The 17,504-nt window shown below is 39.2% G+C and overlaps 1 protein-coding gene across 6 annotated transcripts in view; it reads left to right on the top strand.

Annotated features, from left to right (window-relative positions):
- The window catches only part of AFG1L (AFG1 like ATPase), a 237,418-nt gene that overhangs the window by 149,210 nt on the left and 70,704 nt on the right, over positions 1 to 17,504 (top strand). For all 6 annotated transcript variants that reach the window (XM_055260677.2, XM_055260662.2, XM_055260685.2 and 3 more), the window contains one exon: positions 9,602 to 9,684. In XM_055260677.2, coding sequence (XP_055116652.2) covers positions 9,602 to 9,684 — 83 coding nt within the window. The remainder of the gene's footprint in view (positions 1 to 9,601; positions 9,685 to 17,504) is intronic.

Raw genomic sequence — 17,504 nt, forward strand, 5'->3', positions numbered from 1 at the left:
TATTTCATACATGATTTTGGACTAAATACCTAAAGGAAATCATATAGAATCATATTGTATGGCCCCCAGAAGAGTAATTAGCATATTTACACTGTGCAGAGGTAATTAATTTGAGATGGGAGGGAGAGGTGGAGGAGCAAAAATGAATTATGTAAGTTGTGTAAGACTAAAGAAAAATGATCCTGTGGTCACTGTTGAATAAATCAGTGTGACATGGTGGGAGGACCATCGATTTGGTGGAGGCAAGATTGTCCTGGTCAAATCACAGCTCAGCCACCTACAAGCTATGTGGCCTCTTTTTGGATGCACTGTGAATTGTGAATGTACTGTGATGTTTTCTTCTGGCTGTGGCTGCAGAAAGAGTCAGATTGTGACTCACCTCACAAGCAAGTGTATGCAGGTGTGTTTTTAGCTTCTGTCCTGGCTTGCTTGCTTGCTTGCTTTTTTGAATCTTGCAATTATTCTTTCTTTTTTTACTCTTTTATAAAATGCCTTTCTGTATGCTTATTACTGGAGCAAGGTAGCATATTAGTGATTGTATTGGTTTATTAGGACTGCTAAAACAAAATTCAACAGACTGGATGACTTAAACCATGGAAATTCATTTTCTCACGGTTCTGGTGGTTAGAAGGACAAAGGCGTCAGCAGGTTTGGTCTCTCCTGAGGCCTCTCTCCGTGACTTGCAGGTGGCCACCTTCTTGCTGTGTTTTCACACGGCCTTTCTATGGGGTACACACATAACTGTATCCACATGTCCACATTTCCTCTTCTCATAAGGATACCAGTTAGACTTCATTTTAACTGAATTAAAGGCTCTGTCTCCAAATACAGTCACATTATGAGGTATTGAGAGTTAAGAGTTTCAACATGAATTTTGGGAAGATGCAGTTAAGTCCATAATATTACTTTTTTTTTAAGTTACCTCTCTGATCCTATGTTTCCTCAACTGTAAAATGGGGATTTAAAAAAGTATTGCCTTGTCCTGGGGATGGATATTATGAGGAAGATAAGAGATAAAGCCAAGTCAGTTGCCTAGCACATCTGAAGCACATAATAAGCACTTTATGATGCTTAAATATCCCCCTTCCTGCTTTTTGGAAGGAGAAAGAAATTCTGAAATTGCTTGATAAAAAGAAGGGATACAGACCTTACCTAATAAGTTAATCAGGTATGGGTATTTGAAGTGTGAGACAAGTAGGGTAGCTAGGGAAAGAGGAGTGGGGAGATATGGAAAAAGATGTTTTTGATTTACTTTGGTATATGAGATGATCAACAAAGCAAAGGAGGCTGATATAGCTTGAGGTAGACTCAGGCCATGCGGTCTGCTCTAAAGTGAGGTAAGCCCAAGGAAGAACTCAGCCCTGAAGAGCCCTGAAGTGACAGAACTTCGCAATAATGTTGAGAATTTAGAGCTTAAAGGGATCATAATCAATTCCTTTATTTTGTAGAGGAGAAAACTGACATCTGGAGAGGTTACATAAGAGGCTAAAACCACACAGCATGACAATTGGCAGAGGACTTCTCAATTTATCAACTTGAAAAATTACGTCTATGATTGAGAGAAGAAAATGATAACTTGAACAAATATCTGATTACTACCAGACTGTCAGAGCAAAAGCTATATCTTATTCATCATTATATTTCTAGTAACCAGGGAAGTGCCCAACCTGTAGTATTCAATTATGTTTGTTAGGTTGATCCAAAATAAATATTAAATTTGGAGGGGACTTGTTAAACCATAAGTGCACATTTTTATGATTTAAAACAGTGTGGCATATTTTATTAAATATATGAAACACCTTTAGTATCATCCTGATCTTCCATGTAGATGGAAGAATCTCACAGACATAAAAGAGCCCTATCACAAAAGAATACATACTGTATGATTTCACTTATAAAAAGCTCCAGAAACAGGCAAAATTCTATGGTGCTAGAATCAGAGTAGTAGTTACCTCTGGGGAGTAGAAGGTGATATTAGTGGGGCTTCAGAGATGCTGGTGATATTCTGTTTCATGACTGAGCTGGACACTTATAATTTGTATACTTTCCTGTATTAAGTTATACTTAAATTATAAAAACCTTAAAATATGAAGCAGCTTATGTATTGAATTTTCTTATATATCATTGTTTAAGCTTAGAAGTAGTAGTACATGATTACTTTAAATATGACTCAAACAGCTGTCTTAGAGTGTATAACTGCCTCAAAATAAAATAAGATACCCTCCACTCAGTCTCCCACCCTTAATTGTATTCTTAGCAAAAAAATTAGTACAGTATGCAATTAAGCTTTTCTGTATTTAAGTGTTTATTTTCTCTCATAGAACTTTTAAGATATCAAAAGAATTAAGCATAGAACTATGTATATAATCTGATAGATGTCTACCTCTGTAAGCTCCATATGTATAGGAAAAACTTGAATCATATAAGCTGTAAACAAACTTATTTCTGAGAAAGGGATATTCATTTCTGTTATGCTTTTAATATCATTTGAATGTTTTATAATAAGCATGGATCACTTTTTCAGTTCAAAAAAGGTACATTTTTATTTTATTTTTTGAGACGGAGTCTCATTCTGTTGCCCAGGCTGGAGCAGTCTTGGTTCATTGCAACCTCCACCTCCCGGGTTCAAGCAATTCTCCTGCCTCAGCCTCCTGAGTAGCTGGGATTACAGGTGTACGCCACCACACCCAGCTACTTTTTGTATTTTTAGTAGAGATAAGGTTTCGCCATGTTGGGCAGGCTGGTCTCAAACTCCTGACCTCAGGTGATCTGCCTGCCTCAGCCTCCCAAAGTGCTGGGATTACAGGCGTGAGCCACTGCACCCGGCCTAAAAAGGATACGTTTCTTAAATAATCAAGTAAAATGATATATCTTAGTTATTTAAAATTTTATTTCCTGGAATAAGAAAAAGTCTCGACTGGGCGCGGTGGCTCACACCTGTAATCCCAGCAATTTGGGAGGCTGAGGCAGGCATTCAAGACCATCCTGGCCAACACGGTGAAACCCTATCTCTACTAAAAAATACAAAAATTAGCCGGGCATGGTGGCATGCACCTGTAATCCCAGCTACGTGGGAGGCTGAGGCAGGGAGAATTGCTTGAACCCAGGAGGCAGAGGTTGCAGTGAGCTGAGATCATGCCACTGCACTCCAGCCTGCACAACAGAGTGAGACTCCATCTCAAAAAAAAAAAAAAAAAAGAAAAAAGAAAAAAGTCTCAACCATTTTTTCTTTTTATTGATTACTCATTAAAAATTTATAAAATAAATTAGTTGACTGTTATCAAGAAAAACACTGATAATTTTGATTCTTTAAATGCCTATTTAATATAGTCACTTAGATAAGGGATAGACGTTTGATTTATGTAGTTGGGACTTTTTCCTCATATTCCAAATTTCTATGATAAGTGAAATTGCTTTTATAATAAAAAATGCTAAGGTGGGCAAATCTGTGTTTATTATTTCAATCTTTGCTTAAGAGGTTAGTATGTTATAGTTTTAAAAGATTTTCTCCACAATGTCTTTATTCTTTCTTCCAACTGGAATGGAGTAGAAGCTATATAAAGTTATTTTGTGCGATGGCTATTTTTCTAATGGTATTATTCAGGATTGCTAAAAATACACACAATAGATTTTGAGGACAATATAAACTGCTTTAATACAGTTCTTTTAGTCATACATTTTTCTTTCCAAACTCAAAGGCCTTTGACATGAGTATGCTCAAAAGGCTGTGTTAACCTCCCTCCTTTTCCTCCCCAAATTTTCTAATTGCATTTTTTTAGATTGTGTAATTGTATTTGTCCTTTGTATATATAAATATGCAAACTATTTTAAAATAAATTTTGCTTGCTGGCTGATTAGTGTTATGTATTAGAATCGGATGGTGGTAAGAGGTCACAGGCCTTGTAAATATCACTGGAAATTAGGAAATTACTTAGAGATCATGCTCTTTTGACTAGATTCACTGTCAACTTGCAGCTTAGCTTCCCCCCTCCTCCACCCTTCTGCAAAGAGCTTTGAAGAATCTAGTGTAAGTGAATGAAATCTGAAAAGTTGAGGTTTATTAAAAAAAAAAAAATATATATATATATATATAGACTGAGTGTTAGTATTTTTCAGACAATTAAGTGCTAACATCTAAGGGCTTTGGTAGTAGTTCTTTTGCTGCTGATTAGGTATTCCTCAGTGGTGATTAGTGAATGTACAAATGCAATCATTTGGTAGGTCTTAATCACTCATATGATCAAGAAGTTAGTTACCCAGAAAGAGAAATTGAAGCTGTATAACTTTCATTAGCCTTATTTTTTAATAGCAAAAAATAAGAAAACTTTTTGACTAAATTAGGAATACTGAGTCATAAAAGATAAATTGTAGTTTAAAAGAAATAGAGAACCTGGCTAATATATTTATATGACTATATTGTGACACTGTATTTTATGTCTCTAGTAAAGATAGCTTATGAAAAATTGACCATTGCTTACCATAGTAGGGCAGGTTTTTCTCAGGGAGATTGAGTAAGATATGTTCCCTACATAAGGACATTTTTCCTTCTTTTTTTTTTTTTTTTACTGGGTGACTGAGCTCTCACAATTATAGCAGGAACAAGGGAAAGAAAGTATTTTTTCACATTTATGACATCAAGAAAGACACAGAACATCTTGAGGCAAGGGGAGAGATATATATTCATATATCTCTCTTCTTCTCAAGAAGTAATGTAGTATGTATATAAAACACAGGACATCTTGAGGCAAGGAGAGAGTGGAATGCGTGTATTTGGGCAATGCTGTATTCTCCTCTGGTGGGACTGGTTATAGGGCCCAGGTCCTGAAGGAGAGGCCTGGGGAGTTGGGTTTGGACAACTTGGAATGATGAGCTAGGGATATCTGTATGGAGACGCCAACAGGTTGCTCATGCCAGCATTGCAGGGAGCCATGACTTTTGCTAGTTTTTCAGAGCTGTTCTTCAAATGTTAGTTCAAAAGCCTAGGTTTGTAGGCCTCCCTAGAGGACCAGCTTCTTGGGTGTTATTTTATGCTAATCAAATTCAGAATTGCTGATATATAATCAAAATGCTATACCTACACTAGCCACAACCCAGTCTTCTGGGTCTTCACTCAGAGTAACCAACCATCCCAGATTGTCTAGGATTGTCCTAGTGTTAGCACTGAAAGTTCTATATCCAAAAACCACCCATAGTCTTGGGGAAACCCCTCATTTCCAGGGGATTGTTGGTCACCTATTTTACTCTCCTGAGCCCCTTAGCAGCTGCAGCATGGCAGGAGGGGAAATGCAATCTATTCCCTGGATGCAGATGATAAACAGCCCTCAGCCCTTGCGTAACAGTACAACACAGGATGCACTTTCAGGGAGGAAGAACATTGCTACTTCTCAAGTGTGCCCAGATATTGCTGTTCTGATTATCTCTTGCTGCATAATAAATTACTGTAAAATGACTGTAAAAGAGGCTTAAAAAACATTACTTTACTCTCTCCTGGTTTCTGTGGGTCAGGGATTTGGTAAAGGCTCAGCTGGCAATTCTGGCTCCCTCAGTAAGATAGTGGCTACAGCTAGAACAGCTGGGGACTGTCAACACCTCTGTCTTCGTGTCATCTCAGTGCCTCTCCAGGGCCTCCTCTCTCTGTATGGGATAGTTTAAGCTTTCTCACAGCATAGTAGCCTCCAGGCAATTAAATGCCCAATTGGCACTTCAGAGTTCCGGAGCAAGCATTCCAACCAATAAGAAGCTGCCTCAAGTGTCACCTAGGATATTATTGCATAGACCATTTCCATCATAGTCACAACATTCAAGGAGTGGGACATAGACTTCACTTCTTGATAACTGGAATATCAACATCACCTTGTAAGAAGAACATGTTGGGATGGAGAGATTATTTTGCAATGTACAAGTCTTAAAACCCACCACAATTACGTTGGTTCCAAAGGTTTGAAAAATGCAGTTTTTGGGCGTGGTAGCTCATGCCTGTAATCCCAGTACTTTGGGAGGCTGAGGGGAGCAGATCACTTGAGGCCAGGAGTTCGAGACCAGCTTGACCAACAGGGAGAAACCCCATCTCCACTAAAAATACAAAAATTACCCGGGCATGGTGACACATGCCTGTAGTCCCAGCTACGTGGGAGGCTGAGGCACGAAAATTGTTTGAACCTAAGAGGAGAAGGTTGCAGTGAGCCAAGATCATGCCACTGCCCTCCACCCTGGACAACAGAGTAAGACTCTGTCTAAAAATAAATAAATAAATAAAAAATAAAAATTGCATTTTTTTCATTAATGAAAGTAGTGATGTTAAAATATATTTTTCCCATGAATTGTCATTAAGACAATTTTCATTTTGAATGCAAACAAAATGTCAGGCTATAATTGTTTCTTGACTTGTCCTGAAATCCCTTAGTCGCCATTCTTCTTCTGAAGTGAATATCTCCCCCATCTGTTTGTCTGTCTGTCTATCTATCTATCTATCTATCTATCTATCTATCTATCTATCTATCTATCTATCATCTATATCTGCACAGGCATACCTTAGAGATATCGAGGGTTTGGTTCTAGGCCACTGCAATACAACAGTATTGCAATAAAATGAGTTGCAGGAAGCTTTTGGTTTCCCAGTGCATATAAAGGTTATATTTATACAATACTATAGTCTATTAAGTGTGCAGTAGTATTATGTCTAAAAAAATACCTTAATTTAAAAAATATTTTATTGCTAAAAATGCCAATAATCATCTGAACCTTCAGTGAGTGGTCATCTTTTTGCTGGTCTTGCCTCAATGTTGATGGCTGCTGACTAATCAGGATGGTGACTGCTAAAGGTTGGGGTGGCTGTGGCAGTTTCTTAAGATAATGTTGAAGGTTGCTATATAGATTGACTCTTCCTTTCACAAAAGATATTTGTGGCAGATATAGCCTTACAAAATGTATTTCTTAAATAATAAAACTTATAAGTTGAAATTACTTCTTGATTCATGGGCTGCAGAATGGATGGTATGTTAGCAGGCAGGGAAACAACATTTATCTCCTTGTGCACTGCCATCAGAGCTCTTTGATGACTAAGTGGATTGTCATGAGCAGTCATCTTTTGAAAACAATCTTTCTTCTAAGCAGTAGCTCTGAATAGTAGGCTTAAAATATTTAGTAAACCATACTGTAAACAGATGTGCTGCCATCCAAGGGCTTTGTTATTTCATTTATAAAGCACAGGCAGAGTAGATGTAGCATAATTCTTAAGGGCCCTGGGATTTTCAGATTGGTAAATGAACATTTGCTTCAACATCAAGTCACCAGTTGCATTAGCCTCTAACAAGAGAGTCAGGCTGTCCTTTGAAGCTTTGAAGCCAGGCATTGACTTCTCCTCTCTAACTATGAAAGTCTTAGTTGGTATCTTCTTCCAGTAGAAGGCTGTTTCACCTCCAAAGAAAATCTGTTGTTTAGTGTAGTCACCTTCATCAATGATCTTAACTAAGTCTTCTGGATAACTTGTTGAACCTTCTGCATCAGCACTTGCTGCTTTACCTTGTACTTTGATGTTTTAGAGATGGCTTATTTATTGAAACCTCATGAACCAACCTCTGCTAGCTTCCAGCTTTTCTTCTGTAGCTTCCTCACCTCTCTCAACCATCATAGAATTGAAGGGGGTTAGGGCCTTTCTCTGGATTAGGCTTTGGCTTACGAGAATGCTGTGGCTGTTTTGATCTTCTATCCAGATCAGTCAAACTTTTATCCATATCAATAATAAGGCTGTTTCGCTTTCTTATGGTTCATGTGTTCACTGGAGTATCACTTTTCATTTCCTTCAAGAACTTTTCCTTTGCAATCACAACTTAGCTAACTTTTTGGTGCAAGAGGCCTAGGTTTTTTTCTCTTGTGGCTTTTGTCATACCTTCCTCAATAAGCTTAATCATTTCTAGCTTTTGATTGAGAGTGAGAGATGTGTGACTCTTCCTTTGACCTGAACACTTAGAGGTCATTGTAGGGCTATTAATCGACATAATTTCAATATTCTTGTGTTTCAGAGAATAGGGACACCTAAGGAGAGAGAGAGAGAGAGAGAGAGAGAAACAGCCAGTTGGTATGGCAGTCAGAATACAAACAGCATGTATAAATTAAGTTCACCCTCTTCTATGGGTGCAGTTTGTGGTGCCCTAAAACAATTACAATAATAGCATCAAAGATCACTGATCACATAATTAATATGTGATCACTGATCATATAATTAATGACAGATATAATTTTTAAGAGTTTGAAATATTGCAAGAATTACCAAAATGTGATACAGAGACACAAAGTGAGCACATGCTGTTGGAAAACTGAGGCCAGTAGACTTGCTTCATGCAGGGTTGCCACAAACCGTCACTTTGTAAAAAATGCAATATTTGAGAAGCACAATAAAAGGAAACACAATAAAATGAAGTATGCCTCTATCTATGTAGAGATACACACACACACACACACACACACACACACACACCCCTACATATATATTCCTCTCATGGCCCCCAAAATCCAGCTGACCAAGAAGATAGGTGTTGCAAAAGTACATTTGCCCTCAAAGTTAGAATTTGGGATGTGTGTGTGTGTGTGTGTGTGTGTGGTGTATGTGCTTGTGTGCACATATGCACCCTGGGGGAATGGAAAGAAAGGAGCACTTGGGAGAAGAGAAGGACATTAGTGGCACAGGGTGACTCGGGTTGAAAGGAAGCATCCACAGCAGGAAAGTGCACTGAAATGTTGGTGGCCAGAGAGGAAACTAAAAGGGAGACAAGGGCAGTGGCGGCCATTTAGAAGCGAAGGATGGGCATACCTACAACATCATTCTAGTTTGGTCATTTGGTTTAAAATGTGGACACTAATGTTCTGGCCCAACTCTCTCTCTCTCTCGTTTTTGTTTTTTTTTTTTTGTGTGTGAGACAAGGTCTTGCTCTGTTGCCCAGGCTGGAGTGCAGTGGCACAGTCATAGCTCATTGCAACCTCCACCTCCCAGGCTCAAGCAATCCTCGCACCTCAGCCGGCCAAGTAGCTGAGACCACAGGTGTGTGCCACCACGCCCAGCTAATTTTTGTATTTTTTGTAGAGATGGGTTTTGCTATGTTGCCCAGGCTGGTCTCAAACTCCTGGACAAACACAATCTGCCCATCTCAGCCTCTCAAAGTGCTGGAATTACAGGCGTGAGCCACCATGTCCAGTCCCAGCTGTCTTATGCTGCCTCTCCCCTCCTGTGGTGCTTAAGACCCATGAGTTTTTCTTTCTGGTAGCCTCTGGTTTCTCACTCCAGGGTATTAGAAATTGGGCTATTTAAAAAAAACCCAAATGAAGTTATTTGGGGAATTTGCTGACAGCACTTTTTGGGCAATGTTTCAGAAAACATGATGCAAATTTTAATTTTTTTAAACTGTTATTTCAGTGGCTTGATATATTTAATATTGCAACTTTAGTTTTATGAATCTTGCATGAGTTCTATTGTTTTCTTGTCATCTTATTATATTATTTTTTGAGCAAACATTTGAAAAATTTTTAAAATGTATAGTATAAGGGAAGGATTGTAATTCTGAGCCACTACTTGTTTAAAAAGACACTTTATTTGTTTGGATTGTAGGAATATTGTAATACAGTCCAGCTAGATTCTGGGATAGATTACCGGAAAAGGGAACTTCCTGCTGCAGGAAAACTCTACTACCTGTAAGTGTTTTTAATTTTTAAAGTTTAATATCTAATCGTTAATCAGAAAAAGAAGATAAAAATAAGCAGTGTAATTATTGGAACGTGAAAGGCTGGTTCTGAAGCCCATTATTTTTAGATTGCAAATGTTCTCATGTTAACTTCTTCAACCCGTGTCTTTACCATCCATATTTGCATCATTTATAATGTGTGATTGGACAAAATCCTAATTAGTTTTTTGGGGTCGAATGATGACAGATGGTTAGGATGTAATGAGTATCCTTTTATAAGAGACTCTACTATTACGAGAATATCTTTAATGTGTGAAGTAATTAATTATTTGTGGATATCATCTGACAAGTGTGCCATTTCCATTCCCCCAAAAATTGTTGTTTTATTTGTCAATCTGTTTGTATTTATCATTGTTGATTGACTTCCATATATAACTGATATACAATATATATACACAAATACAACTGGATATATTTTTGTCTTTTAAAAGCTAAGATGCTCCTGAGTAGGAGCAATTTATAATAATAGATGTATTCAGCACGTGCAGCTAATACTGAAAAACAAATATAGTTTGTTTTAAAATGTCCTTTGTGAGAACCTGAAAAGGAAAAAGTGCTTTATAAAAGCAAACTTGTTTAGTATATGCCAACAGTGTTGGTCACATAGCAAATTCTCAGTAAATAGATCTGTCTAAGGACTAATTGTAATTTAACTAAAAGGCATGTTTCTGGTAATTTAAATTTTGATGACAACGTGCATTTGAGAGGTTGAGAAAAGTTCTTGTCTCTGCCACCTTGTAAGCAGAAGTACTTTACTGTTTTTGAAGCAGAAATTAGCTAGAAAAATCACATAATTAAAATTGCATACTTTACAGTGTACCAAGGGGACTATCTTAGTTTATTATTCAGATCCTGATGATTATTATAGGAGATTCTTCATTTATCCTCAAGTACTTTGTCTTTAAAGTACTTTATAATTTTAAAAAATTCATATAGCACATTTTTCTGCTTTAACTTGGACTTTTTCTTCCCACTTTCTTTTATGTTGGTGTTTACTGGATATTTTATTTTTCTAATATTCACAGCCTTTCCCTGATTTTTTGCCAACTGTGTCTTGATATTCCAGATGTATGGTACCAATGCATTAATTAATTATTATTCTCTTTATTCTTTTTTTAAAGGAGGTAATTCTTGTTCTCTGTTTTTTTTCAAAAAGTGTATCCTCAAGTGGAAAAATAAAAATATTTTCCTGATGGGAAGTTCCTTAAATAAAGATGGTAGTCTGAATCTAAATTATGAAATTTGTTTCATAGTGCCGACGAGGTTTTGGAAGTTACTGGAGGTGAAAAGGCTACTTTTGCTTGGAGCATAGCCATTTTTTGTCTCTGACTTAACCTGTGTTACCCCTTCCTTTTCCTGATAAAAGTAATAACATTCTAACCCAGTGAAGTTCAGTTTTGATCTTTAAAAATATGCTAGAGGAAAACCAACACTAACAATGTCCAGAGTCCAGAAAAGCAGACCTACAAAGGACACCAGGAAACTCTGGACCAGCTTTCCTGAGAAGTATATAAATTCAAAGGCCAGGCACAATGGCTCATGCCTATAATCCAAGCACTTTGGGAGGCCGAGATTGGGGGATCATTTGAGCCCAGGAGTTTGAAACCAGCCTGGGCAACACAGGGAGACCCTGTCTCTACAAAAAATTTAAAAAATAGAGGGTGTGGTGGCACTTGCCTGTAGTCCCAGCTACTTGGGAGGCTGAGATGGGAGGATCGCTTGAGCCTGGGAGGTGGAGGCTGCAGTGAGCTGTGATCACACCACTGTACTTCAGCCTGGGCGACAGAGCAAGACGCTGTTTCAAAAAATATATATATATATATACACTTATATAGATACATATAGATAGATAGATGTCTATTATCTATCATCTATCTATCTATCTATCTATCTATCTATCTATCTATCTATAAATTCATTTAATCCTCAAGGAAGATAAATTTGTTCGTGAATTTAACATCCAAAGGGCTTGACCATAGTCAAGAATAGAAAGCCTGGGGGTACCCCTCAGTCAGAGGAGAAGGCAGATATGTAAGTATCCCTGAGGAGAATTAGCAATTAAAATCATCTCAGAAGTGGGAAACTAATATGAGTTACTAAGACAGGATGCTAGAGATGTGTATTGTATTGTTTCACATGAGGACTTGGGTAGAACTTCTTTCATGAAGATTTTCTGAGGTTATGTTAACATTTGATATAATTAGGTTTCTTTTTATATTGTTCTTGTAGAAAAACTTTTTTTTATTATTATACTTTAACTTTTAGGGTACATGTGCACAACGTGCAGGTTTGTTACATATGTATACATGTGTCATGTTGGTGTGCTGCGCCCATTAACTTGTCATTTAACATTAGGTATATCTCCTAATGCTATCCCCCCCCACTCCACCCCACAACAGGCCCTGGTGTGTGATGTTCCCCTTCCTCTGTCCATGTGTTCTCATTGTTCAGTTCCCACCTACGAGTGAGAACATGCGGTGTTTGGTTTTTTGTCCTTGCGATAGTTTGCTGAGAATGATGGTTTCCAGCTTCATCCATGTCCCTACAAAGGACATGAACTCATCATTTTTTGTGGCTGCATAGTATTCCATGGTGTATATGTGCCACGTTTTCTTAATCCAGTCTATCGTTGTTGGACATTTGGGTTGGTTCCAAGTCTTTGTTATTGTGAATAGTGCCGCAATAAACATATGTGTGCATGTGTCTTTATAGCAGCATGATTTATAATCCTGTGGGTATATACCCAGTAATGGGATGGCTGGGTCAAATGGTATTTCTAGTTCTAGATCCCTGAGGAACCGCCACACTGACTTCCACAATGGTTGAACTAGTTTACAGTCCCACCAACAGTGTAAAAGTGTTCCTATTTCTCCACATCCTCTCCAGCACCTGTTGTTTCCTAACTTTTTAATGATGGCCATTCTAACTGGTGTGAGATGGTATCTCATTGTGGTTTTGATTTGCATTTCTGTGATGGCCAGTGATGATGAGCATTTTTTCATGTGTCTGTTGGCTGCATAAATGTCTTCTTTTGAGAAGTGTCTGTTCATATCCTTTGCCCACTTTTTGATGGGGTTGTTTGTTTTTTTCTTGTAAATTTGTTTGAGTTCATTGTAGATTCTGGGTATTAGCCCTTTGTCAGATGTGTAGATTGCAAAAATTTTCTCCCATTCTGTAGGTTGCCTGTTCACTCTGATGGTAGTTTCCTTTGCTGTGCAGAAGCTCTTTAGTTTAATTAGATCCCATTTGTCAATTTTGGCTTTTGTTGCCATTGCTTTTGGTGTTTTAGACATGAAGTCCTTGCCCACGCCTATAGCCTGAATGGTATTGCCTAGGTTTTCTTCTAGGGTTTTAATGGTTTTAGGTCTAACATGTAAGTCTTTAATCCATCTTGAATTAATTTTTGTGTAAGGTGTAAGGAAGGGATCCAGTTTCAGCTTTCTACTTATGGCTAGCCAGTTTTCCCAGCACCATTTATTAAATAGGGAATCCTTTCCCCATTTCTTGTTTTTGTCAGGTTTGTCAAAGATCAGATAGTTGCAGATATGTGGCATTATTTCTGAGGGCTCTGTTCTGTTCCATTGGTTAAAAAAAAAAAAAAAGAAAAACTTATTAACTTTACCCTGTAACAGACTTTAATGTGCTATGCTATATATTGCCCTATTAAAGCATGTGTTTCTCTTTATTACCATCTGGCCAGACATCTGGCCCCAACTGCCTGAAAACAAACAAACAAACAAAAACATAAAAAACCAAATTTTAACTTCCTTCTAGGGGAACAACAAGCGCTATCTCAGAATTTCATACAAGTAGAATCCCACATAAGATCTTTAATGAAACAGAAATATTAATATTCATCAACTCAGTATTTTATTAGTCTAATTTCCCAAAGCCAATTAAAAATATCCAAAATACAATCCAAATAATATCAAGAATTACCACAGATTTCTAAAACTACCCAAAAAGTTGGCATGGAGCAATTTCTGTAGTTCATAATATTGCCTGAGTCCCACAAGAACTAATTCACATAAGACATTGCATGTTTGTATGTAGTCTATATCACATTAAATTTAGGAATCCTAGAGTACCTTCGTAAGTAAGTTTCAGATGTTTTTGGCCCTGTAACAACCTCATATACAGCAAACTCAGAGAATTTAAATTTAGCAAGCTACAAAACAGACACCTTGATTGCAAATATCCAAACTTCTGCGCAGATTAAAACACCCCATGCTTGTCCAGTTTTTTATTCTGTACTAAATGCATGATCACTCCAGAGATGAGCACAGTTTGTTTCTTTTCTTTTTTTCTTTTCATTTTTTTTTTTTTTTTGTGGGGGACACGGAGTCTTGCTCTGTCACTGGACGGCTGGAGTGCAGTGGCGTGATCTTGGCTCACTGCAACCTCTGCCTCCCAGGTTCAAGCAATTCTCCTGCCTCAGCCTCCTGAGTAGCTAGAATTACAGGCACATGCCACCACACCCGGCTAATTTTTGTATTTTTAGTAGAAACGGAGTTTTGCCATGTTTGCCCAGCTGGTCTTGAACTCCTGACCTTAGGTGATCCACCCGCCTCGGCCTCTCCAAGTGCTGGGATTACAGGCGTGAGCCACCATGCCCGGCCAGTTTGTTTCTTTTCTAGTTGCTTGGTGAATAGCACTCAATAAGGTCCCCATGCTGAAGTCCAAACAGATCAATCAAGCACTGGGCTTCTATTTGCATCTGGATGGAGGCTTGGACAGTAATCTATTTTGAATCATCTGGTACTGATCAAGGGTGACCCCATCTCATGCTTACAGAGAATTTAACTGCTTCAGATTAGCTCTCTGGGGGCTGGTAATACTAGAGATTATTACTTTATATATGTATATCTTTTTAAACAAGAAGCGCCGTTGCTGAAGGATCCATGGTATGCTGCTCCAGGCCATTTTGCTGTCCCTATTGTGAAGCGTTACTGGTTTCCTGCGGAGAGGAATTCACATCACCTTGGACTCACCCTTGCTATCTCTTTTTTATTCCAAGGCTGAGTCCTATAGGTTCTTTTCTCTACTAAGTCTGTTGAAGGGGGGATTCTATTCCAGCACCATATCTTTCCATACTCACATACAAACACTCTGCCCTCCACACAGATGCCATAACCTCAAGAGAAGTTTTAAACTGAACCAAAAGGGGTGGGGGCAGGCATTGGTCCTGGGATTTTATTTTACCCCACTTACAAGCCTAAACTTAAAATAGGTTTGCCTTTTATTATTTCATATGTGCTGGCAGAAGACAACAGAGACCTGGGTCAGAGACACAGGATCTTATTAGCCTTGGCACAGATAGCAGCATGAGCATTAGCATGTTGTGTCAGTTCCCTCTTTGCTCCTTAGTCCCATGGAGTGGAGGGGAGGGTGTTTTGCTGAGAGCCTAGATAATTCCTGCAACAGGCAGTGAATTGTGTTACAGGAAAAGAGCTCTGAGCTTGTGGAATCTGCCATTTTATAGCCAGACATAAGCAAGTCTGCTTTTTGTCTCGAGGGAGACATTGTCTCATCTTTCAAGGTTGCTCACTACACACACAACCTTGAGAAATGGTTAGGGCCTCGCATTCTTGGCATACTCAGCAAGATGTGAAGGAGAGACCCATGGAGGGGCTTGTCTCTCCCAACAGGGGGCATTTACCAGACATTAGACCTTAAAGAACTGGGCTTCCTCCCTTTGTTTCAGTTGGCTTCTGTCCACTGAAGTCATCTACCACTTCAACAAAACTACATCTGAAGCATATTGTTCAGTTGCTTAAAACTTAAATTGTCTCAAGACCATTTCAATTTCATGTATATGGGGATTTTGGATCATCCTGAAAAATCTAATTTATGGCTTTTTAGATACAGCCCAAATATTCACATATTTATACTTGGCTAATATAATGTATTTACCCATCTTTTTAACAGATTTCAAAAAAAAAAGTTTTTTCTTAAATACTTTTACTAGTGGAAGTTTTATGTCTCAAGCACTCTTAGTTTTCCACTTGGGAAATATCTATTCCAAATAGAAAATCATTTTGGAGAATATAACTTTGAGCACCATTTTTAAAAAGAATAACAATTAGCTGACAAAAAGACACACAGCTTCAAGGTTATAGCTCTGTTTCAGAAGAAAGGTCTGTGGGTGGAGCCAAGATGGCCGAATAGGAACAGCTCCGGTCTCCAGCTCCCAGCCCCAGCGACACAGAAGACGGGTGATTTCTGCATTTCTGCTTGAGGTACCGGTTTCATCTCACTGGGGAGTGCCTAACAGTGGGTGCAGGACAGTCGGTGAAGCGCACTGTGCGCGAGCCGAAGCAGGGCGAGGCATTGCCTCACTCGGGAAGCGCAAGGGGTCGGGGAGTTCCCTTTCCTAGTCAAAGAAGGGGAAAGCAGACGGCACCTGGAATATCGGGTCAGTCCCGTCCTAATACTGCGCTTTTCCAACGGGCCTGGAAAACGGCACACTAGGAGATTGTGTCCCGCACCTGGCTCGGAGGGTCCTATGCCCACAGAGTCTTGCTGATTGCTGGCACAGCAGTCTGAGATCACGCTGCAGGGCGGCAACGAGGCTGGGGGAGGGGCGCCCGCCATTGCCCAGGCTTGCTTAGGTAAACAAAGCAGCTAGGAAGCTCGAACTGGGTGGAGCCCACCACAGCTCAAGGAGGCCCGCCTGCCTCTGTAGGCTCCACCTCTGGGGGCAGGGCACAGACAACCAAAAACTCAGCGAGAACCTCCACAGCCTTAAATGTCCCTGTCTGACTGACAGCTTTGAAGAGAGTAGTGGTTCTCCCAGCACGCAGCTGGAGATCTGAGAACGGACAGACTGCCTCCTAAAGTGGGCCCCTCACCCCTGAGCAGCCTAACTGGGAGGCACCCCCCCAGTGGGACAGACTGACACCTCATTCAACTGGGTACTCCTCTGAGACAAAACTTTCAGAGGAACTATCAGACAGCTGAATTTGTGGTCTCACGAAAATCCGCTGTTCTGCAGCCACCGGTGCTGACACCCAGCCAAACAGGGTCTGGAGTGGACCTCTAGTAAACTCCAACAGACCTGCAGCTGAGGGTCTTGTCTGGTAGAAGGAAAATTAACAAACAGAAAGGACATCCACACCAAAAACCCATCTGTACATCACCATCATCGAAGACAAAAAGTAGACAAAACCACAAAGATGGGGAAAAAACAGACCAAAAAAACTGGAAACTCTAAAAAACAGAGCACCTCTCCTCCTCCAAAGGAACGCAGTTCCTCACCAGCAACGGAACAAAGCTGGAAGGAGGATGACTTTGATGAGTTGAGAGAAGAAGGCTTCGGACGATCAAACTACTCTGAGCTACGAGAGGAAATTCAAAACAATAGCAAAGAAGTTAAAAACTTTGAAAAAAAATTAGAAGAATGGATAACTAGAATAACCAATGGAGAGAAGGGCTTAAAGGAGATGATGGAGCTGAAAGCCAAGTTTCGAGAACTACGCGAAGAATGCAGAAGCCTCAGTAGCAGATGCGATCAACTGGAAGAAAGGGTATCGCTGATAGAAGATGAAATGAATGAAATGAAGAGAGAAGGGAAGTTTAGAGAAAAAAGAATAAAAAGAAATGAACAAAGCCTCCAAGAAATTTGGGACTATGTGAAAAGACCAAACCTACGTCTGATTGGTGTACCTGAAAATGATGGGGAGAATGGAACCAAGTTGGAAAACACTCTGCAAGATATTATCCAGGAGAACTTCCCCAATCTAGCAAGGCAGGCCAGCATTCAGATTCAGG

Source organism: Symphalangus syndactylus, chromosome 2 (assembly GCF_028878055.3).
Source record: "Symphalangus syndactylus isolate Jambi chromosome 2, NHGRI_mSymSyn1-v2.1_pri, whole genome shotgun sequence".
NCBI classification, from domain to species: Eukaryota; Metazoa; Chordata; class Mammalia; order Primates; family Hylobatidae; genus Symphalangus; species Symphalangus syndactylus.